General features: G+C 43.7%; 1 protein-coding gene across 1 annotated transcript; it reads right to left on the bottom strand.

Moving 5' to 3' along the window:
- Positions 1 to 4,973: 4,973 nt before the first annotated feature.
- Positions 4,974 to 12,722, bottom strand: NGDN (neuroguidin). Its single transcript, XM_046007161.1, has 11 exons — positions 12,692 to 12,722; positions 12,312 to 12,371; positions 11,622 to 11,693; positions 8,213 to 8,350; positions 7,675 to 7,759; positions 7,539 to 7,591; positions 7,176 to 7,296; positions 6,912 to 7,080; positions 5,775 to 5,931; positions 5,573 to 5,630; positions 4,974 to 5,120 (listed from the first exon to the last, which is right to left on the bottom strand). The coding sequence occupies exons 1-11, from the start codon at positions 12,710 to 12,712 to the stop codon at positions 5,101 to 5,103; spliced, it is 954 nt and encodes a 317-aa protein (XP_045863117.1). The 5' UTR covers positions 12,713 to 12,722; the 3' UTR covers positions 4,974 to 5,100.
- Positions 12,723 to 17,229: the final 4,507 nt, after the last annotated feature.

Here is a 17,229-nt window from a genome sequence, read left to right as displayed (position 1 = left end):
TGGATGCCCCTCACTCAGCTGCTTCCTCCCAGCATCGCCTTGAAACTCCCAACCATCATTAGAAACCCCCAGGGAGCCACCAAGCTCAGAGAAGGAAAAGGAAGGGTCCCCCCACCACCACCACCAGTCAAACAGACCTGGGAGGGGGATGGGGTGGAAAGAATGAAAGAGAGAACGCAAAAGCTCTGCAGAGGGAGGAGAGGGAGAGAAATGTGATCAGTGGTATTTGTTATGCTTCCAGGGAGGAAGGATCCGTCACATTTTTAATAATAATAAATACATGAAGACAGATTTGCCAGCATTGCTCCAGCTCCCTGGAATTGTGGGGGAGGGGAGCCAATGCAGCTGCAGCACAGACAAATATCCCCCCTCCCCCATTCGATGGGCTCAGTATTGCAGCAGCCTTCCCCTCCCCCTCTAACCGCAGTCCTCCCCATCACAGCCCACCCCTTCCCTGGTCCCTTCACACAGCTCTGCCTCTCCCTCCTCCACCTCTTCCTCTCTACTCTCCCCCAACCCGACTCTCTTTTCAGCACTGGTCCTCATTTAACACGGTCTTACTCCAGCTCTCAGAAACCTCAGTACCCACGAAGTCCTCCCCCAATCCTTAGGCCCTGCTGTTTCCTACCAGGGCCCTTCAGGCTGTTTGCAATCTCCCCCATACAACACCCCCACGGAACTAACCCAGTACATTTCAGCATTTCCTGGATTCCACCAAAAAGGGATGGTTTTCCCCCATTTTTATTTCAATGTGACCTCCTTTCTCACAACCTTAAATATAATGGCCATCAAATGTGCTTGTGTTCAGGGGGTGTCAGGGCCTCGGGACTAGGTGACTACTGCCACCTATTGACCCAAATTTGTTCAGGACAGACCTTTAATATACTTCTTACACAGCAAGGCTCTGTTATTTCAAGAGCATCAATAGCTTAAACATGCGAAGGCACGGCTCTTGGGGCTTCTCTGAGACCCTCTCAACAATGAGATCAAAGAAATACAAAAGCAAGACTGGGCAGAGAGCCAGAGCAGTGATGCTTTTCTCCATGCAGAGGCAGAAAGAGAGGCTGAGCACAAGAAATCAAAGAGCAAGTTTAAGTCTCCTCAAGGGTCTGTAAGCAAAGAATAGGGGACAGAGTTCCTCTTAAGGGTTGTTTAAAGTCTTGTGCATCACAATATGAATGATGTTACCAGCAGAGGAGAAGGCAGTTCACTCACTCACATGCTTCCATCAAGTTGGCCAAATCCTTGGATAAGTCTAAACATGGATCTGAGATTTACACACCTAAGAGACTGCAGGGAGGACGGGAATACTCAGAACTGTTGTTGACCCTCACTCAATCTGCTACCAATCAGAACTGGAGACTGGACAGATAAACTAGCCTCTGCAAAGTGGCAGATCTCCACCATGCAGCTCTATGGACTGGTTTAGCTATGTACTTTCACCAACCCAAGGCAACCAACAAGCTGGGAAAGCCAGAACTCTCCGTGGTACTGAAAATGGACACAATGAGATTATCCCTTCCTTGTAAACAAAATATATTTTTTTTAATAAAAAATATATATCCATGAAGACTGCTGTGAACTCCTGACAACTTCCCCAAGCCTTCATAAAACTAATAAAAACAGGAAAACCAGGTCTTGGTCAAACCCTCCTTCACCCCTCAGATGAAAAAACTAAGGCAGAGAAAGACACTAAATTACTTGACAAGAGCAAGGCCAAGACTCTCTTTACCATTACAAAAACTGAACTGGGGCTCATATGCACTAATGACAGACATTACTTAGTGAACATTGGAAACGATCTGTTGCTAGCATTGCACTGAAGAAATCTGACATTTATGTGGTCTGAACAATCAAAGAACCAAATCTATGAGGAGGAATAAAGGATAGAAGAAAAGCGAACAACAGCCATAAAGAAATCCTGAGATTCAAATTCTTAGTTCCCTTGTTCTACTACTATTTAACAGTAGTTTTCAAACTACATTCTATGGAGTTGAAAATTCTGCTTGGAGCTACTCAGAAATCTTGGGGAAAGCAAGCTATGAGAACAGAGGGCTCCAGCATCTTTCATCCCCATTTTAACTAAAGTAACTTCACTTATGCCTGTTTTACATATTGCAAATCCCAGTAAAACTTTGTCAGCAGTGTTCTCTAAATGGTATTTGATGACCATGAGGCAAATATTCTCAAAAACTATTTAACATTTTGTTGGAAACCTCTTTCAACTAGTGCCTATCATCTAGAAAACCAGGGTAACAAGACATTCTGGGATTGAAGACTGGATTGAATTAATGTAAGATTCACAAAGGCAGGGGCTATTGTTTATTCAGTTCACTGGTGCACCACCAAGAAGGCAGAAGAGTATCTGGAACTTGTGGTTTCTTTCAAAGCAAGACCTTGAACAGAAATGGGGCTGTAGGGAGGCTATAAACTACCTATCACTATTTTTAAAAAGGAAAAAAATAACCTGAAGATTTTCATGAGCCCCAAGACACTTGAGGGTCTCCACGCTGTTCTTCAAGCATGGCTATCTAATTTGTTAGCCATGTAACCTTGGGCAAACGGCCTAAGTGTCTTAGTTTCCTCACTGTAAAATATTGGTGGTATATAATTTCTAAGGGTTATGTGTAAAGTGCTTGGCTCCATATATAACACAAAGGAAGAATTTAAAAAAGAGAAAAAAAAGGGGCGCCTGGGTGGCTTAGTCATTAAGCATCTGCCTTCGGCTCAGGTCATGATCCCAGGGTCCCGGAATCGAGTCCCGCGTCGGGCTCCCTGCTCCGTGAGAGGCCTGCTTCTCCCTCTCCCACTCCCCCTGCTTGTGTTCTCTCTCTCACTGTCTCTCTCTGTCAAATAAATAAATAAAATCTTAAAAAAAAAAAAAAAAGGAAAAAGGTTAAAAAAAAGTACTCCTTTTCCTTGGCAGTGCCCATAACCCAAAAATCTTGATAAAGCAGAAACAAGGGGCGCCTGGGTGGCTCAGTGGTTTAAGCCGCTGCCTTCGGCTCAGGTCATGATCTCGGGGTCCTGGGATCGAGTCCCGCATTGGGCTCTCCGCTTGGCAGTCTCACTCTCTCTGCCTGCCTCTCTGCCTACTTGTGATCTCTGTAAAATAAATAAATAAAATCTTTAAAAAAAAAAAAAAAAGGCAGAAACAAATGCAAGTTAGTCCTAAGAAGTGAATGTGGTGATCCTAACTAAAGCATTTTTCTTTTGTTTTTGTTTTAAAGATTTGGGGGGGGGGGGCAGGGAGCAGGCTCCCTGCCAAGCAGAGAGCTCGATTCGGGGCTCGATCCCAGGATCCCAGGATCATGACCTGAGCCGAAGGCAAAGTCTTTAACCCACTGAGCCACCCAGGCGTCCCCTAACTAAAGCGTTTTTGAACTGAACCTCCTGTCCAGTTAGCTCAGCCAGAAAGGGAAAAGAATCTCTAAATCTGTTCTTGTGGCTCTTTGCTTAGATTCATTGGAGCAAATAGAAGTATGAGGGTCCTGGGCAGGTCAGGCTCCCTCAGATCTGCCAAGGACTAAAAGATCAAGGCCCCAGAAATAAACCCATCCTAGAGGGAATCTCAGAGATTCAGTCTAACACATTCATTTCTCAGCTGAGCAAAGTTAAAGGCCAGGGATGTTAAGTGATCTGCCCAAGATGACAGAGTCAACAGAAGACAGTACTAGGTCGTCTCCTACTTTCTACCAGGCTACAGTTGACCAGAAACAGACCCCACCCAGTTGGGCAGACCAGTGTAAATCTAAATCCACAGGACTCAGAATCAACAAGGATTTAGTGATGTAATAACCTAATTATACCCCTTCTCCATGCCACTGCCCAGGAATGCAGACACGAAGTTAGCTTTTCATGAAATCCCAAGCCCTTATAAAAACTCCAGTGAACTTATTCTACAGATTCTTCAACTTCTGTCTCTTCCTGTTCCTCTTTTCACTTTCTATATTATCCAAGGCCTGAACGATCTCGCACCAACAGAAGTCATTCTGTGGACAGAATACAAGATCTCAGATACGTAACTCCTACCAATCCCTTGACTTAGGCTTTATTTCTGTGGGATTCTCATTCTTTTGGTCTTCAAACTAGGAATATTCTGTCTGCCTATTTTCGGCACTCCTCTGTAAGCTCTTTGAAAAAGTACTGGCCTTTACTGACTGGTAAACTAGGGCCTTAGTTGAGGGAAGGTCAAAGGCTACAAAATACAAGACTATGCTGATTCTTCACACTCTAGTCTTATTCACTCTGCTATTCTCTCCAGATTAATTCTTTGACTGACCAAGGATCAGCTCTATTGTTTATACTATTTTAGAAAGAAAAGAAAAACAATCAAATGCGGAGAGAAGAGTAACTTGTGGGCAAGGAAAGGTTCTACATAGCTTTTGCCGGAGTCTAGCACCAAAAGTTTCCTGAACCACTGATGCCATCTGGTGGCCAGCAGATACAATAACAAAACAAAACCCACTTATTTAAGATGACTTGAATTCAATTACAACAAATCATACATGAAATTGGGGCAATGTGGGTTGGAAGAGTTGATTATACTATTCTAATCCCCCAATATTTTCTGTTAAATGACCAATTTACAGGGGTGCCTGGGTGGCTCAGTGGGTTAAAGCCTCTGCCTTCAGCTCAGATCATGATCCCAAGGTCCTGGGATCGAGTCCCGCATCAGCAGGGAGCCTGCTTCCCTTCCTCTCTCTCTGCCTGCCTCTCTGCCTACTTGTGATCTCTGTCTGTCAAATAAATAAAATATTTTTTTAAAAAATGACCAATTTACAGTTTCTGAGGAAAATATACTATCAAAGGAAACTGTATAAAGTCAAACTTCTCTCACTCCCCCAAAATTTAATCTTTCCTTTTTCCCTTTTATCACCCTCTCACCAAAAACACCCCACACCCAGTGAGTCCAGTCATACAATACATGTGCAAAAGGGGCTTCAATTCATAAGTAAAATCAATTTTATTAATAAAGATCTTTCCATATATCCAGAGCAAACAACGAATTTCAAGGGAAAAAAAAAAAAACCTACATACAGTGAAATTAGAAGTATCCCAGGATGACAACAAATACAATATAAACATGTACACCCATAATCACCGCCGCCTCCGAAAACCTGAAAGGAAGGGAAACCAAGAATGAGGCAAAGGACAGTTGGAAAAGCTGAGGGGACAAGAAAAAAAGAACACTTAGAGAGAAGGGCTCAGGAAGGGCGGGTCCCCTGGGCAATACTCTCTGCATCTTCCCAGGACAAAAGACTAGAAGTAGGAATGAAACTGAACCATGATAACGGTTCCTTCAAGTGGTACTTCCACAGTTCTACTAAAGGAAGCCTGCATACAAACTGTGGGATCTTAGAGACAGAATCCAGAAATCTTGTTTGTGAATGATGCTGATTTTCTGCTTGACAAAGAATAATGAAGCCCACCTCTAAAAAGATGAATGCCCAGTCAGGAAGAGATACTAGAGGGGTTGGTGAGACCTAGGAGGGCAAATCCTGAGAGCTCACATCCCAATTTGTACTGCCCACCCTGCACTTCACCATCCAAGTCCTAGCCATTGACTGACCTTTTTTCTTCCGACCTTTCTTTGGTATCTTCTTCCGCTTCTTAACAGGATTCTGATCCTGGAGACAGATGGAGAAGTGAAGGAATGGTGGTGTACGTCCAAGGGTTAGCATCCCTTCCTGCATTCCGCATGGTAATGAGCCCCACATCCACCTGGCTGAAATCCAGGAGGCTATCTTCCACTACTGTACCCACAACCTCACCTCATCAAGATGAGGGGCTCCTCCTGTCAAAGCACTGATGTCACTGAAGTGTGTGAGGGAATGGAGTTGTGAGCTCATGACATCTGCCCGTTTTCGCCGTCCTTTCTCACGTTTACTGACACTTAAACGCACCATCATGCTCTCCTCATAGTTAATCCTGCCGCAAAAACAGTTTACAACATGTTTAGTCCATACACACAGAAAGCTGCAGCCAAGAACCTGGGCCCAGGGCCCAGGTATTTACTCACCCCCTGCTCATATTGACAGCAAGTCAATGGAGTATTTAAGAACAAACCAGATGTCTAATATCGCGCTTCTTCATCGAAATGTTCTTTATGCTAGAACTTCCCTCTTCCCTAGAAATGAACTCATAGTCCATCCACAAGAATACTTAAGCTATTATACTAGAAACCTCTTCTACTTCACCTTCACAAACAGGATTCCCTACATGGGCCCCTTCACTCAAATCTATGAACAGAGATTGCCGCCAAGGCAAAACTGGTGAGTCTGTATTCATATTACATTTGCTTTTTTGCTTTTCTTCCCTGAACTTATCTATCACTCTCAATGCCGTTTTAGAAATATGACTTCATTGCCTTCTGAGCAAAAGTGAGAACTGTGATAGCGAAACACAGAATTTCTAAGTCCCACAGAATGGATAAAACTGCACATATTCCTCTTCCTACAGCATTTGTTCAGCCTAAACAGCTCAAATTGTTGGGGAAAAAGAAAACATTCTTCCCCTATTCTGTACTTAACACTCCTCATTCTTAGAAACCATCAGCCTGGGGCGTGCCAGTATGGCTCAGTTATTAAGCATCTGCCTTTGGCTCAGGTCATGATCCTGGGAACCTGGGATCAAGCCCCGCTTTGGGCTCCTTGCTCAACAGGAAGCCTGCTTCTCCCTCTGCACTCCCCGTTTGTGTTCCCTCTCTCATGGTCTCTCTGTGAAATAAATAAATAAAATCTTTTAAAAAGGAAAAGAAAAGAAATGAAACAAAATTAAACCATCAGCCTTTTACTCCACTTTCTCTACAATGTGAGTTCCCTTGGTACCAGACTTAATCACATTCATCCAAAACATAAGGACAGCTCTCTATGGTGTAGAAAACAATTTCCAACTGCAAAGACTCAGACCTGTGTTGATCCTCTTGACTTTGACGAGTAACATGAGGATGCCGAGCATCATGGATTTCCTCTGGAGCATCTGAGTACTGCTCCTTCAGTTCACGAATGACAGAGCTGCTCAATGCCCGTTTTTTGGCCCGTTCTAGGCGCTTCTTCTCCCTCTCCGCTTCTGTTTCATCTATGTGATAAAAATCAGCAAGGGTTATCCCAGAACAGAGAAAAGGAAAAGAGAAACACAATTTATGCTGAGGAAGCAGCAGCCACAGTTCATACCATAATGTACTGGAACCAAGCGTGGTGGAACATATTTCTTAACCGTTCCTTTTGTAGATTTCTTCCCTGAAGCTGCAGATTGGCCTTCTTCGGCTTCATCTTCCTCATCCTCAGAGCTCAACTACAAAAGAACATAATGCGCATAAACTTAGGAAATGTTAGACAATAAGAAAAACCAAAGCTAGAGTAGCCTGGGGAGGTGGGAATATAAACAAAACTAAGAAAGGAAAACATCATACTCTCTATTCTAAGGCACAAGATGGGAGTCAAGAGTAGTAAGAGAATCCCAGGAGATCTGGGATCACCATGAGGCTCATTCAGGCTTAGAGTCCTCAGGAAAACTAGAATAATGCAACTCCCTACCTTGCTCATCATATTGCTGGGATGAGGCTTAAAACAGAGTGGGTCGTTCTCACCTGAAATAAAAAACCCAAAATATTTTACAAGATTTAGAAATTTATGACAGTCCCCACATAACCTTAAAGCTTCTGCCACTTACTGAGGCTGCCTGTCACTGCAGTCTTGACTAGTTTGTCAACTTGATACTTCAGTTTTTGGTCCAAGGGACGAAGCTTTTCCAAAACCTATAATGTGGTTAGGTAGGATTACATTCCCTTCCCAAAATTAAACATACATCAGAGTCTCTATATTAAGTTGCCAGAAAAAGAACCTAAAATATTAGGGCGCCTGGGTGGCTCAGTGGGTTAAAGCCTCTGCCTTTGGCTCAGGTCATGATCCCAGGGTCCTGGGATCAAGCCCCATATCGGGCTCTCTGCGCAGCAGGGAGCCTGCTTCCTCCTCTCTCTCTGCTTGCCTCTCTGCCTACTTGTGATCTCTGTCAAATAAATAAATAAAATCTTAAAAAAAAAAAAGAACCTAAAATATTAACAAACCAGAACAAATGAATGAGAAAAGTTTTTTCATTTGGTTCCTCACTTAATCATAAAAAACACCCACTTAAATGAGAGCTACTGTGTGACAGTCCTAGAGTTTAGGCTGTGGAAACCTAGAACACTAAGATGCCCAGTGCTTCATACCGTGCGAATCTCCACCAGTCTCAAAACTGCAGGATGTCCCTGAAGAGACCCTCCTGAGGCTTTGTCCAGGATGAGATGGGTCAAATCCATAAGGTACATGAGTAGTAGCTGGTCTTTTACTTCCAAGAGGCTAAGACCCTGAGGTGAAAAACAGAGTAAGAGATGCAAATTCATTTTTAGCTAGAAAATCAGAAGGAAGGCGTAGGATAAACAGGATAATTTTTTTCAAGTTCATGTTTTTCCCAATCAGTTCCTTTAAGGTATCTGGAATAGTTTCAAGGAGGTGACTCTACCTAAAATGGCCCCAGCGACAACTATGCTAACATGACAGAGGCAAACCTGTAAGAATTACTGGAAGACAGTAAGAACAGGAAAATCAATAAAGCAGCCCCCAAAATAACAATGACATGGTTTCTCGACCTCAGAGCCACTGACATTTGGGAATGGGCAATTTTTTGTTGGGAAGGCTATCTGGGCCCTGCAGGATGTTGAGCAGCATCCTTGGCCTCTACTCTTCAGGAGCCCTCTAAATTTTGATAATCAAACTGTCTCCATACAGTGCTGAATCTTAAGTTAATTTAATCAAAACAATTAATTTTATCCCCATACAATGGAATTATGCAATAGAGTTAAAAACAATAATCTACATATATAGACACGGACTTGTGATCTCTGTCAAATAAATAATAAAATCTTAAAAAAAAATTGTGATGACATAAAATGAAACTGTAAAAGTCCACAGCCCTGGGAAGACTTATTTCAGAGAGACTACATATTCTACTACGACTACAGAGTATTAGGAGTAGAGCTGGGATTCAAACTCAGTCTAACACCTAAGCTCAAGGTAATTTTTTGTTAAAGATTTTATTTATTTGACAGATAGAGATCACAAGTAGGCAGAGAGGCAGGCTGATAGAGAGGGGGAAGCAGGTTCTCCGCTTAGCAGAGAGCCCAATGCGGGGCTCGATCCCAGGACCCCGAGATCATGACCCGAGCCGAAGGCAGAGGCTTAATCCACTGAGCCACCCAGGCGCCCCAATTATGAGGCTTAAATAAAATAAAAGAGGAAAGCACTCTGTAACCTGTAAAGCGCCTAGTAAGGTTTTGGTCCTGAGGGATAAGTTACTAAATATCTGTTCAATGAATAAATATATAGTGATCTAATATAAGTTTTTTGTTTTTTTTTTCCCCTGGGTTTTTTTGGGTAACGTGTCATGTGATCTTCTGACTGAGCCAGCCAGATGCCGCTATAGTGAGTGATCTAATAAATACGCTGGCAGCCCAGAACTAGCCAAGAATTTGAGAAGCAGGTTCTTCTGATGAGCTTGGACACTGTTAAGTTCAAACTGAGTGACAAGCATATAGAAAAAACAACAAAAAGAAAACACAAAGATGAAAAAATAAAAATAGCTAAAAACAAAACTGCATGATGAGAAAGAAAAGGCAAAAATATATTAAAGATTTTATTAGCTATAGGGGTGCATGGCTGGCTCAGTCAATGGAACATGCAACTTTGATCTCAGGGTTGTGAGTTCAAGCCCCATGTTGGGTGTAGAGATTACTTAAGAAGAAAATCTTGGGGCGCCTGGGTGGCTCAATGGGTTAAAGCCTCTGCCTTCGGCTCAGGTCATGATCCCAGGGTCCTGGGATCGAGCCCCACATCGGGCTCTCTGCTTAGTGGGAAGCCTGCTTCCTCCTCTCTCTCTGCCTGCCTCTGCCTACTTGTGATCTCTATCTGTCAAATAAATAAATAAAAATCTTAAAAAAAAAAAAAAAAGTTAAAATTAAAAAAAAAAAAAAGAATAAAATCTTTAGGGGCACCTGGGTGGCTCAGTTCGTTAAGCATCTGCCTTTGGCTCAGGTCATGATCCCAGAGTCCTGAGATCCAGGCCCAAATGAAGCTCCCCACTTGGTGGGGAGTCTGCGTCTCCCTCTCCCCCCCACTTGTGTACTCTCTCTCAAATAAATAAATAATCTTGAAAAAAAAAAAAAAGAATAAAATCTTTAATTGATCTCAGCTCAGGTCTTGATCTCAGGGTCATGAGTCCAAGCCCCACTTTGGGTTCCAACTCCACTGGGTGTGGCACCTACTTAAGAGAAAAAAAAATCTTTCAATGTCTCTTACTTAATAAGCTACCATAAAGATTTCCATACTTTTGTTGACCTATGGAATTTTTTGCTCAAATAACACCTAAGGACAAAAACCTCAATACATAAAACAGGTAATACCAGTTTTCCAGTTGAAGCAGGTATGAATGACCCAGTGACCCAGAGCCCTCCTTCTATACTGCTTCACATCCAATGATCCCTAAGAAGGTTCTACAAGACCTTAATTTGAAAACTACCATATTTCAATTTTTTAAAAAAGATTTATTTGAGAGAGTGTGCAGCACGGGGAGAAGCAGACTCCCTGCTGAGCAGGGAGCCCGAAACAATGCAGGACTTGATCCCAGGTCCCCAGAATCATGACCCGAGCCAAAGGCAGATACTTAACCAACTGAGCCACATAAGCGCCCTACCATATTTCAATTTTAATATGCACACCATTTCCGTATTTTAACATCTCTGAAGTCAGGTTGTATCTTTTAATCAATGATATCTTAATGTTAAACTATGGATTAACAGGCAGCATTTTTTTTAAGTATATAAAGTAAGTGTATGTCCCCAGTTAACGGCATCTTAGATTAGAGGAAATAACAGTCGTAAATCCTCAGATGGCCTACAAGGTTCTTCACAGAGCAACTACTTTTCTTTATTATTTTTATTAACATACAATGTATTATTTGTCCCAGAGAGTGACTACTTTTCTAGTGTTATTTCCTACTCCCCATCCCATCCCCCAACACACTGTATAGCCAACCACACTAAATGACCTCCTTTCCCAGGATATCACCATGCTTTCAGGTCTCTGTGACTTTGTACATGCTGTTTCTTTCTGTTCCCTGGACTCTTTATTTATTCCTCATAATCCATCTTTTCTGAAAAGCCTTCCCTCACTTCTTCTGCTCTCTGGCACTGTGAAGTGACTACTCTTGCTCAGACCTATTGCTCTGATCTGTCTTCTCCACTAGACTTCAGCACAGAAACTGGACCTTACTCATCTTCGAAGCTCTAACACTTAGGACATATGAGACACTCAATAAACCTATGATAAAAGAACTATTGAGAACAAGCCAGAGAATATTAGGTCTTCAAATATGTCTTTTTTTTTTTTTAAGGTTTTATTTATTTAGAGAGACAAAGAGAGAGGGAATACAAGCAGGGGGAGTGGGAGGGGAGAAGCAGGCTTCCCTCTGAGCAGAGACCCTGATGTGGGGCTCGATCCCAGGATGTTGGGATCATGACCTGAGCCAAATGCAGATGCTAAGCGACTGAGCCACCCAGGTGCCCCTCTTCAAATATGTCTTACCTTCTCTGTAGGATAGGCTCTAGCTTGAACTTTTTTTGTCAGAGCTTGTATTTGTGCAGTTACAGCCATCACCTGAAATCAGTTCAAAAAAAAACAGCTGAGGAGAATACACCTAAGTCATCTCTGTGACCTATGAAGGGCAAAAGCTAAACAATGATGCCTAAAAATCAGCAACATTACCTGAAATGCAGCACTACCTTCTTTTCAGTTCTGGGAAAGTATAGCAGAGATGGTTTTTGATACTTCATCAAAAAGTACAAAAAACTTTCCACCTTTTCTCAAAGCTACAGAAATCATCAGACCAAACCATGGGGGAAGGGATGGGAACTGGGTCAGTGGTGGGGGGAAGGGTGCTGTACCTTTATCGGTACTGGATGAACTTTCAACCAGCACACCTAGGTACCCTAAGAGCAAATCATACCACTTTTCCCAGCACTGGTTTCCTTAGCTATATAATAGAAAAGGGAATTCATTCAGACGACTTCTTTTTGGAGTCTTCTGTATTGCTTTGGATGCAGAAATCAATTACTTTAAATTCTAGCCTGAAAAGGTTTTCATTAAGTTACTTGGCTCTCAAAGTATTTGGTATCATTCAATACATGCCTTCAAACGACCAGAGTTTGGAGGTGAAGCACACAAAACCAAAGCCAATTCGTCACTAACCCGACCCAAAGGGGTGATATGACTCACCTGCTCCTGAAGGTTCTTCAAAAGTGTGACAGCACCTGGCAGGTCAGACTCCAGCACCTCCTGTGAGAGGAAGAGAGAAAATAAAGAAAAGCCCTTCTTTCCTCAGGATTATGAGAAGACTTGGGTGGAAAATACTCTCCTTCAAACACCCTAGATTTCCGACTTTCCCACTCCAGTACACATGCAGCCATGCTTCAAAGCCGGCCAATCCTCCACATTTCTAAGAGAAGCGGTAGCTTCCGCTCCATCACCCTACTCCTCCTCTCACCCCGCTGTGCCTGCTTCCTTTCATCACTCCCTTCCCTCCTGCCAATAATTTGCCCAGGGCCGCTAAGGGTATAGAAAAATCCCACAATACCAACGCGAGGAAGCAAACTCACGGGACTATCCGGCGCCGCCATCTTCACAAAGCCTGCCTCTTCCGGGGCGGTACTTTCTGACCTAACGTTGGGCGATAGACTTGATAGACAACAGCCACTTGGAAATCTAAGCCAATAGGAATAGTGATCTCTCACTTCCGCCCCGAACAGGACGTGCGGGATTGGAGCCACATCCAGCCAATAGAATGGAAGAACTGACTATCTTCGTCAGATTTAGGGAGCGATCTAATGACGTAAAAATGCTCGTGGAAACGGACGCGCGATTAGCCGATTGTGTAGATTGTTTGGAGCTAAACCAATAAAAAACTAGCCAAGTGACTGATCGACAATTAGAAAGCCCCAATGGCAAAAAGACGTTTGCAGAGCCGACTGAGAACGTATTGGCTTCCCGGATGCCGTCGTACCCAATCTTTTTCATTACTCTGCCCTTGCGTGGCCACAACTGACCGCTAGGTGGCAGTCCTCGGCTTCTCTCTGGGGTGGCTGGGTTACGGATCCGCGGTAGCGTGCTGCTGCGCCAATGCAGGTCGCGCGAGATTCCTCACAGACCTCGCGAGATCCCTCACAGACCGCCAGGCCCTTGGATCGACTTTGTGACAGTAGACTTGTGTGACCCTGGAGAGGTCACTAGGCCTCTGAGCCTTGGCCAGAGAAGCCCCGAGGTAGATTACAAACGGACGCCTAGAACATCCGCTCTCACCTCCTCGTGGTGTGCGGAGGAGACCCTGTGCGAAGACCCCCATGTGCCACTCCCAACACTCCTCACCCCTACCCGTTTGGGGACATGAAAGTGCGTTTTACAAAGGAGGAAGCCAGTTAAGATGTATGTGACATAACCCCCATCACACAGGTCCGCAGCAGAACTTGGTCCAAATCCAGCTTGTTTCATTCTTTTCTCCATATTTCAAAATATGTCAATTCACTCCTGCTTCTCACAGGCTGATAAAGTGAATTGAGTCTGGATTAATTGCTTCCATCCCCTGCCTTAGGGAGAAAGCCCTGCAGAGGCTGATAATGGTCTTGAATTTGTCCTGCAAGGGCGAGCTGACCTCTGACTAGAAATGAGATCTCCTGACTTGGAACTGTCTTCTGGAATTAAGGAAGGCGTAACTCCCATATCTCAGCCAGAGTGGGAAGATACTGGTTTCTAAATTTTTTGCAGGACTCGAGAAGAACAGGTAGAGGTTGTGTCCAGTCCCTATGCCTCTTAACATTGGTTTGCTGCTTCAGGCCCATGTGGAAGCTCAGAGTGTCTTGATAACCTATTCATTCTATTAATAATTTTTGTGCAGCTTGTCAGGATTTGTATTATGAAAAGTTGCCTATTTATTTATTTATTTGTCAGAGAGAGCTAGCGAGAGCACAAGCAAGGAGAGCAGCGGGCAGAGGAATAAGCAGACTCCCTGCTGAGAGGGTATCTGGATGTGGGACCTGATCCCAGAACAATGGGATCATGACCTGACCTGAAGGCAGACACTTAACCATCTGAGCCACCCAGGCATCCTGAAAAGTTGCCATTTCAACATAAATCTTCATACTTGTCCTATTAGGACACAAATAAGATTTTCTTTTTCCTTGAAATTTGAAGTTAATCTGTTCATATGCATTATGATGTCAGTGAGGAAACAAACTATGCTGCTTTGTTTTGGTTTTGATGATTAAGTACTTGCCATTTTTTTAAAAGATTTTATTGATTTATTTGACAGACAGAGATCACAAGTAGGCAGAGCAGCAGGCGGGGGGGGGGGGGGGAAGCAGGCTCCCTGCTGAGCAGAGAGCCCGATGTGGGGCTCCATCCCAGGACCCTGGGATCACGACCTGAGCCGAAGGCAGAGGCTTAACCCACTGAGCCACCCAGGCGCCCCCAGTCATTCTTTTTGTTATAAGAAAATCTTGGAGTTAACAGTACAGTAAATCTTTGTAAAACTCTTCCAGGACTCAACCAACGAGTATTGGCCAGAACACGAGATCATTAAATTTATTGTTTTCTGCAAGTCCATAAACTGTCAGTCATTAATAACATTTGATGCACTGTAATACCTATCCATTCCCCATTCCTCTAGATAAAAGACTTTTTTCTTTTTCTTTTTTTTCCCCCTGACTTCTTTCAGGATTTTTCTGTCTTTGGTTTTTGCAGTTTGAATATGATATGCCTCAGTATAGGGGTTTTTTTGGGTTTTTTTTGGTGTTGGTGTGTGTGTGTGTGTGTGTGTGAGAGAGAGAGAGAGAGAGAGAGAGATTTATTCTGCTCAGTGTTTTTCTGATCTTTCTAGGTTTCACATTTGGTTTGGTTTCTGTCATTAATTTTGGGAAATGCTCAGCCATTATTATGTCAAGTATTTATTCTCCTTTATCTCTCTGTTCTACTTCTGACATTCCCATTATGCATGTGTTACAACTTCTGAAATTGTCCCACAGTTCTTGGATATTCTGTTCCATTTCAGCAGCTCTGGGGACACAGAGATGAAAATTCAGCCACTGACCCCAAAAACCTTGCAGTCTGTTGACACAAACTTTTTTTAAAAATATTTTATTTATTTATTTGGCAGACAGAGATCACAAGCAGACAGAGGCAGGCAGAGAGAGAGGAGGAAGCAGGCTCCCTGCCGAGCAAAGAGCCCGATGCGAGGCTTGATCCCAGGACCCTGAGATCATGACCTGAGCTGAAGGCAGAGGCTTTAACCTGACCACCCAGGCACCCCTGTTGACACAAACTTAAGAAAACTGGAACAGTATAAGAAATGAGCAACATGCTAAAAATAAAAGGCAATAGCGGGGAGGAAAGAGACTATTTATGAACTAATGTGTTCAAAGAATAGCTATATGTATTAGTCGGGGATCTTCAGAAACTAAACCAATTGGAGATATTAGAAGACATTGGCTCACACAATTATGGAGGCTAAGAAGTCCTGCAGTCTGTTGTTTGTAAGCTGGAAACTCAGGAATGCTTGTGGTATAGTAGCAGCCCTAGTACAAAGATCTGAAAACCAAGGAGCACCAATGGTATAAGTTCTAGTCTGAGGACAGAAGACCACAATCCCTTTCTCCACTTTTTTGCCCTGTTCTGGGACTCAACAGATTGGATGAGGCCCATCCGTCCACACTGGGGAGGGCAACCTACTTTACTCAGTCTACTCATTTGAATGTTAATATGTTTGTGTACATATTGTATGTATACATAGCATCCATAAAGAAGACTTTCTCATACACACACACACACACACACACACACACACACAGATTCTCTACTTGGAAAGAAGTAGAGATATAAGAATAGTTGATGTGGGCGCCTGGGTGGCTCAGTGGGTGAAGCCTCTGCCTTCGGCTCAGGTCATAATCTCAGGGTCCTGGGATTGAGACCCACATGGGGCTCTCTGCTCGGCAGGGAGCCTGCTTCCCCTTCTCTCTCTGCCTGCCTCTCTACCTATTTGTGATCTCTCTCTGTGTCAAATAAATAAAATATTTAAAAAAAAGAATAATTGATGTGATTGGGTAGGACACCTTGGGTGTCATTTTTGTACTTGTGGAGTTTCAACAAAGTTTTGCTTGTTTTTGTGTTTCAGAAACAGCCCTGTTCAATTGGAAGGTATTTTACAGAAGAGACTTTTTTTGTAAATGCAGAAAGCTCATTTCATTCACTTCACAAAAGCATAACAGACGATGTATGTATCTCTTCTGCAACTCTGTAGAGACAAACTGGGAAATAGAGGAACATTTAACCGCAAGAGCTGAAAAACAAAACAAAACAAAACCCACTACTCAACAAAGTTGTAATGGCAACCAACAAACCATTAAAGACATAGAGTGGCAGGGGCACCTGGGTGGCTCAGTGGGTTAAGCCTCTGCCTTCGGCTCAGGTCATGATCTCAGGGTCTTGGGATCGAGTCCCGCATCGGGCTCTCTGCTCGTCAGGAAGCCTGTTTCCTCCTCTCTCTCTCTGCCTGCCTCTCTGCCTACTTGTGATCTCTCTCTGTCAAAAAAAAAAAAAAAGACATAGAGTGGCAGACATGGCTAAGTATGGGCACAGAATGGGTCATGGGGGTGAGCTGCTGCATCTCACTGCACACCATCATGGACAGGGTTGGGGGGGGGGGAGGGGGCCTGGAGGGACCGGTTGACATGTTAACTGTGATGCACAGAACTGAATCTTGCAGCAGGATAGAAGATACAAGTCTTCACCCCTTGTGGGTCTTTTTCTGTCCTGGTAGTCCATGCTGCGGTCTGCTCCATGTGATGGCTGGTAGAAGGGGGGAAGACCTGGGCTGTGCCTAGAAGGGCAGACAGGAAGAGTCCCCACCCCCTGCCTTTCCAAGTAGGAAAGCCCAGCCTGGGGTGAGGGAGCTGTTGGTAGGCCAGTCCAACCTGGAGGTGGAAGTCTGTGAAGGGATGAGACGGCACAATCTGTGACCAGTTTATAAACTGTCTTTATAAGAGGAGCCTAGGCTTTGTCTCAGAGACAACATGGAGCCCTGGAAGTTTCTACAAATGACAGATACGTAAGAAGTGCACACTTCTTTAGAACATCGAGTCTGCTAGCC

This window comes from Meles meles, chromosome 6 (genome assembly GCF_922984935.1).
Source record: "Meles meles chromosome 6, mMelMel3.1 paternal haplotype, whole genome shotgun sequence".
NCBI classification, from domain to species: Eukaryota; Metazoa; Chordata; class Mammalia; order Carnivora; family Mustelidae; genus Meles; species Meles meles.
This window is presented reverse-complemented; position numbering and strand designations above follow the sequence as displayed.

What these genes read in the sequence shown, in the direction of transcription:
- NGDN (XM_046007161.1), bottom strand. Translation starts at nt 12,712, where the DNA reads ATGGCGGCGCCGGATAGTCCC. An exon ending in GAGCCTATCCTACAGAGAAG is followed by an intron (nt 8,351 to 11,621) that starts GTAAGACATATT and finishes TTTTCACCTCAG; the next exon opens with GGTCTTAGCCTCTTGGAAGT. An exon ending in GAGCCCCTCATCTTGATGAG is followed by an intron (nt 5,631 to 5,774) that starts GTGAGGTTGTGG and finishes ATCTGTCTCCAG; the next exon opens with GATCAGAATCCTGTTAAGAA.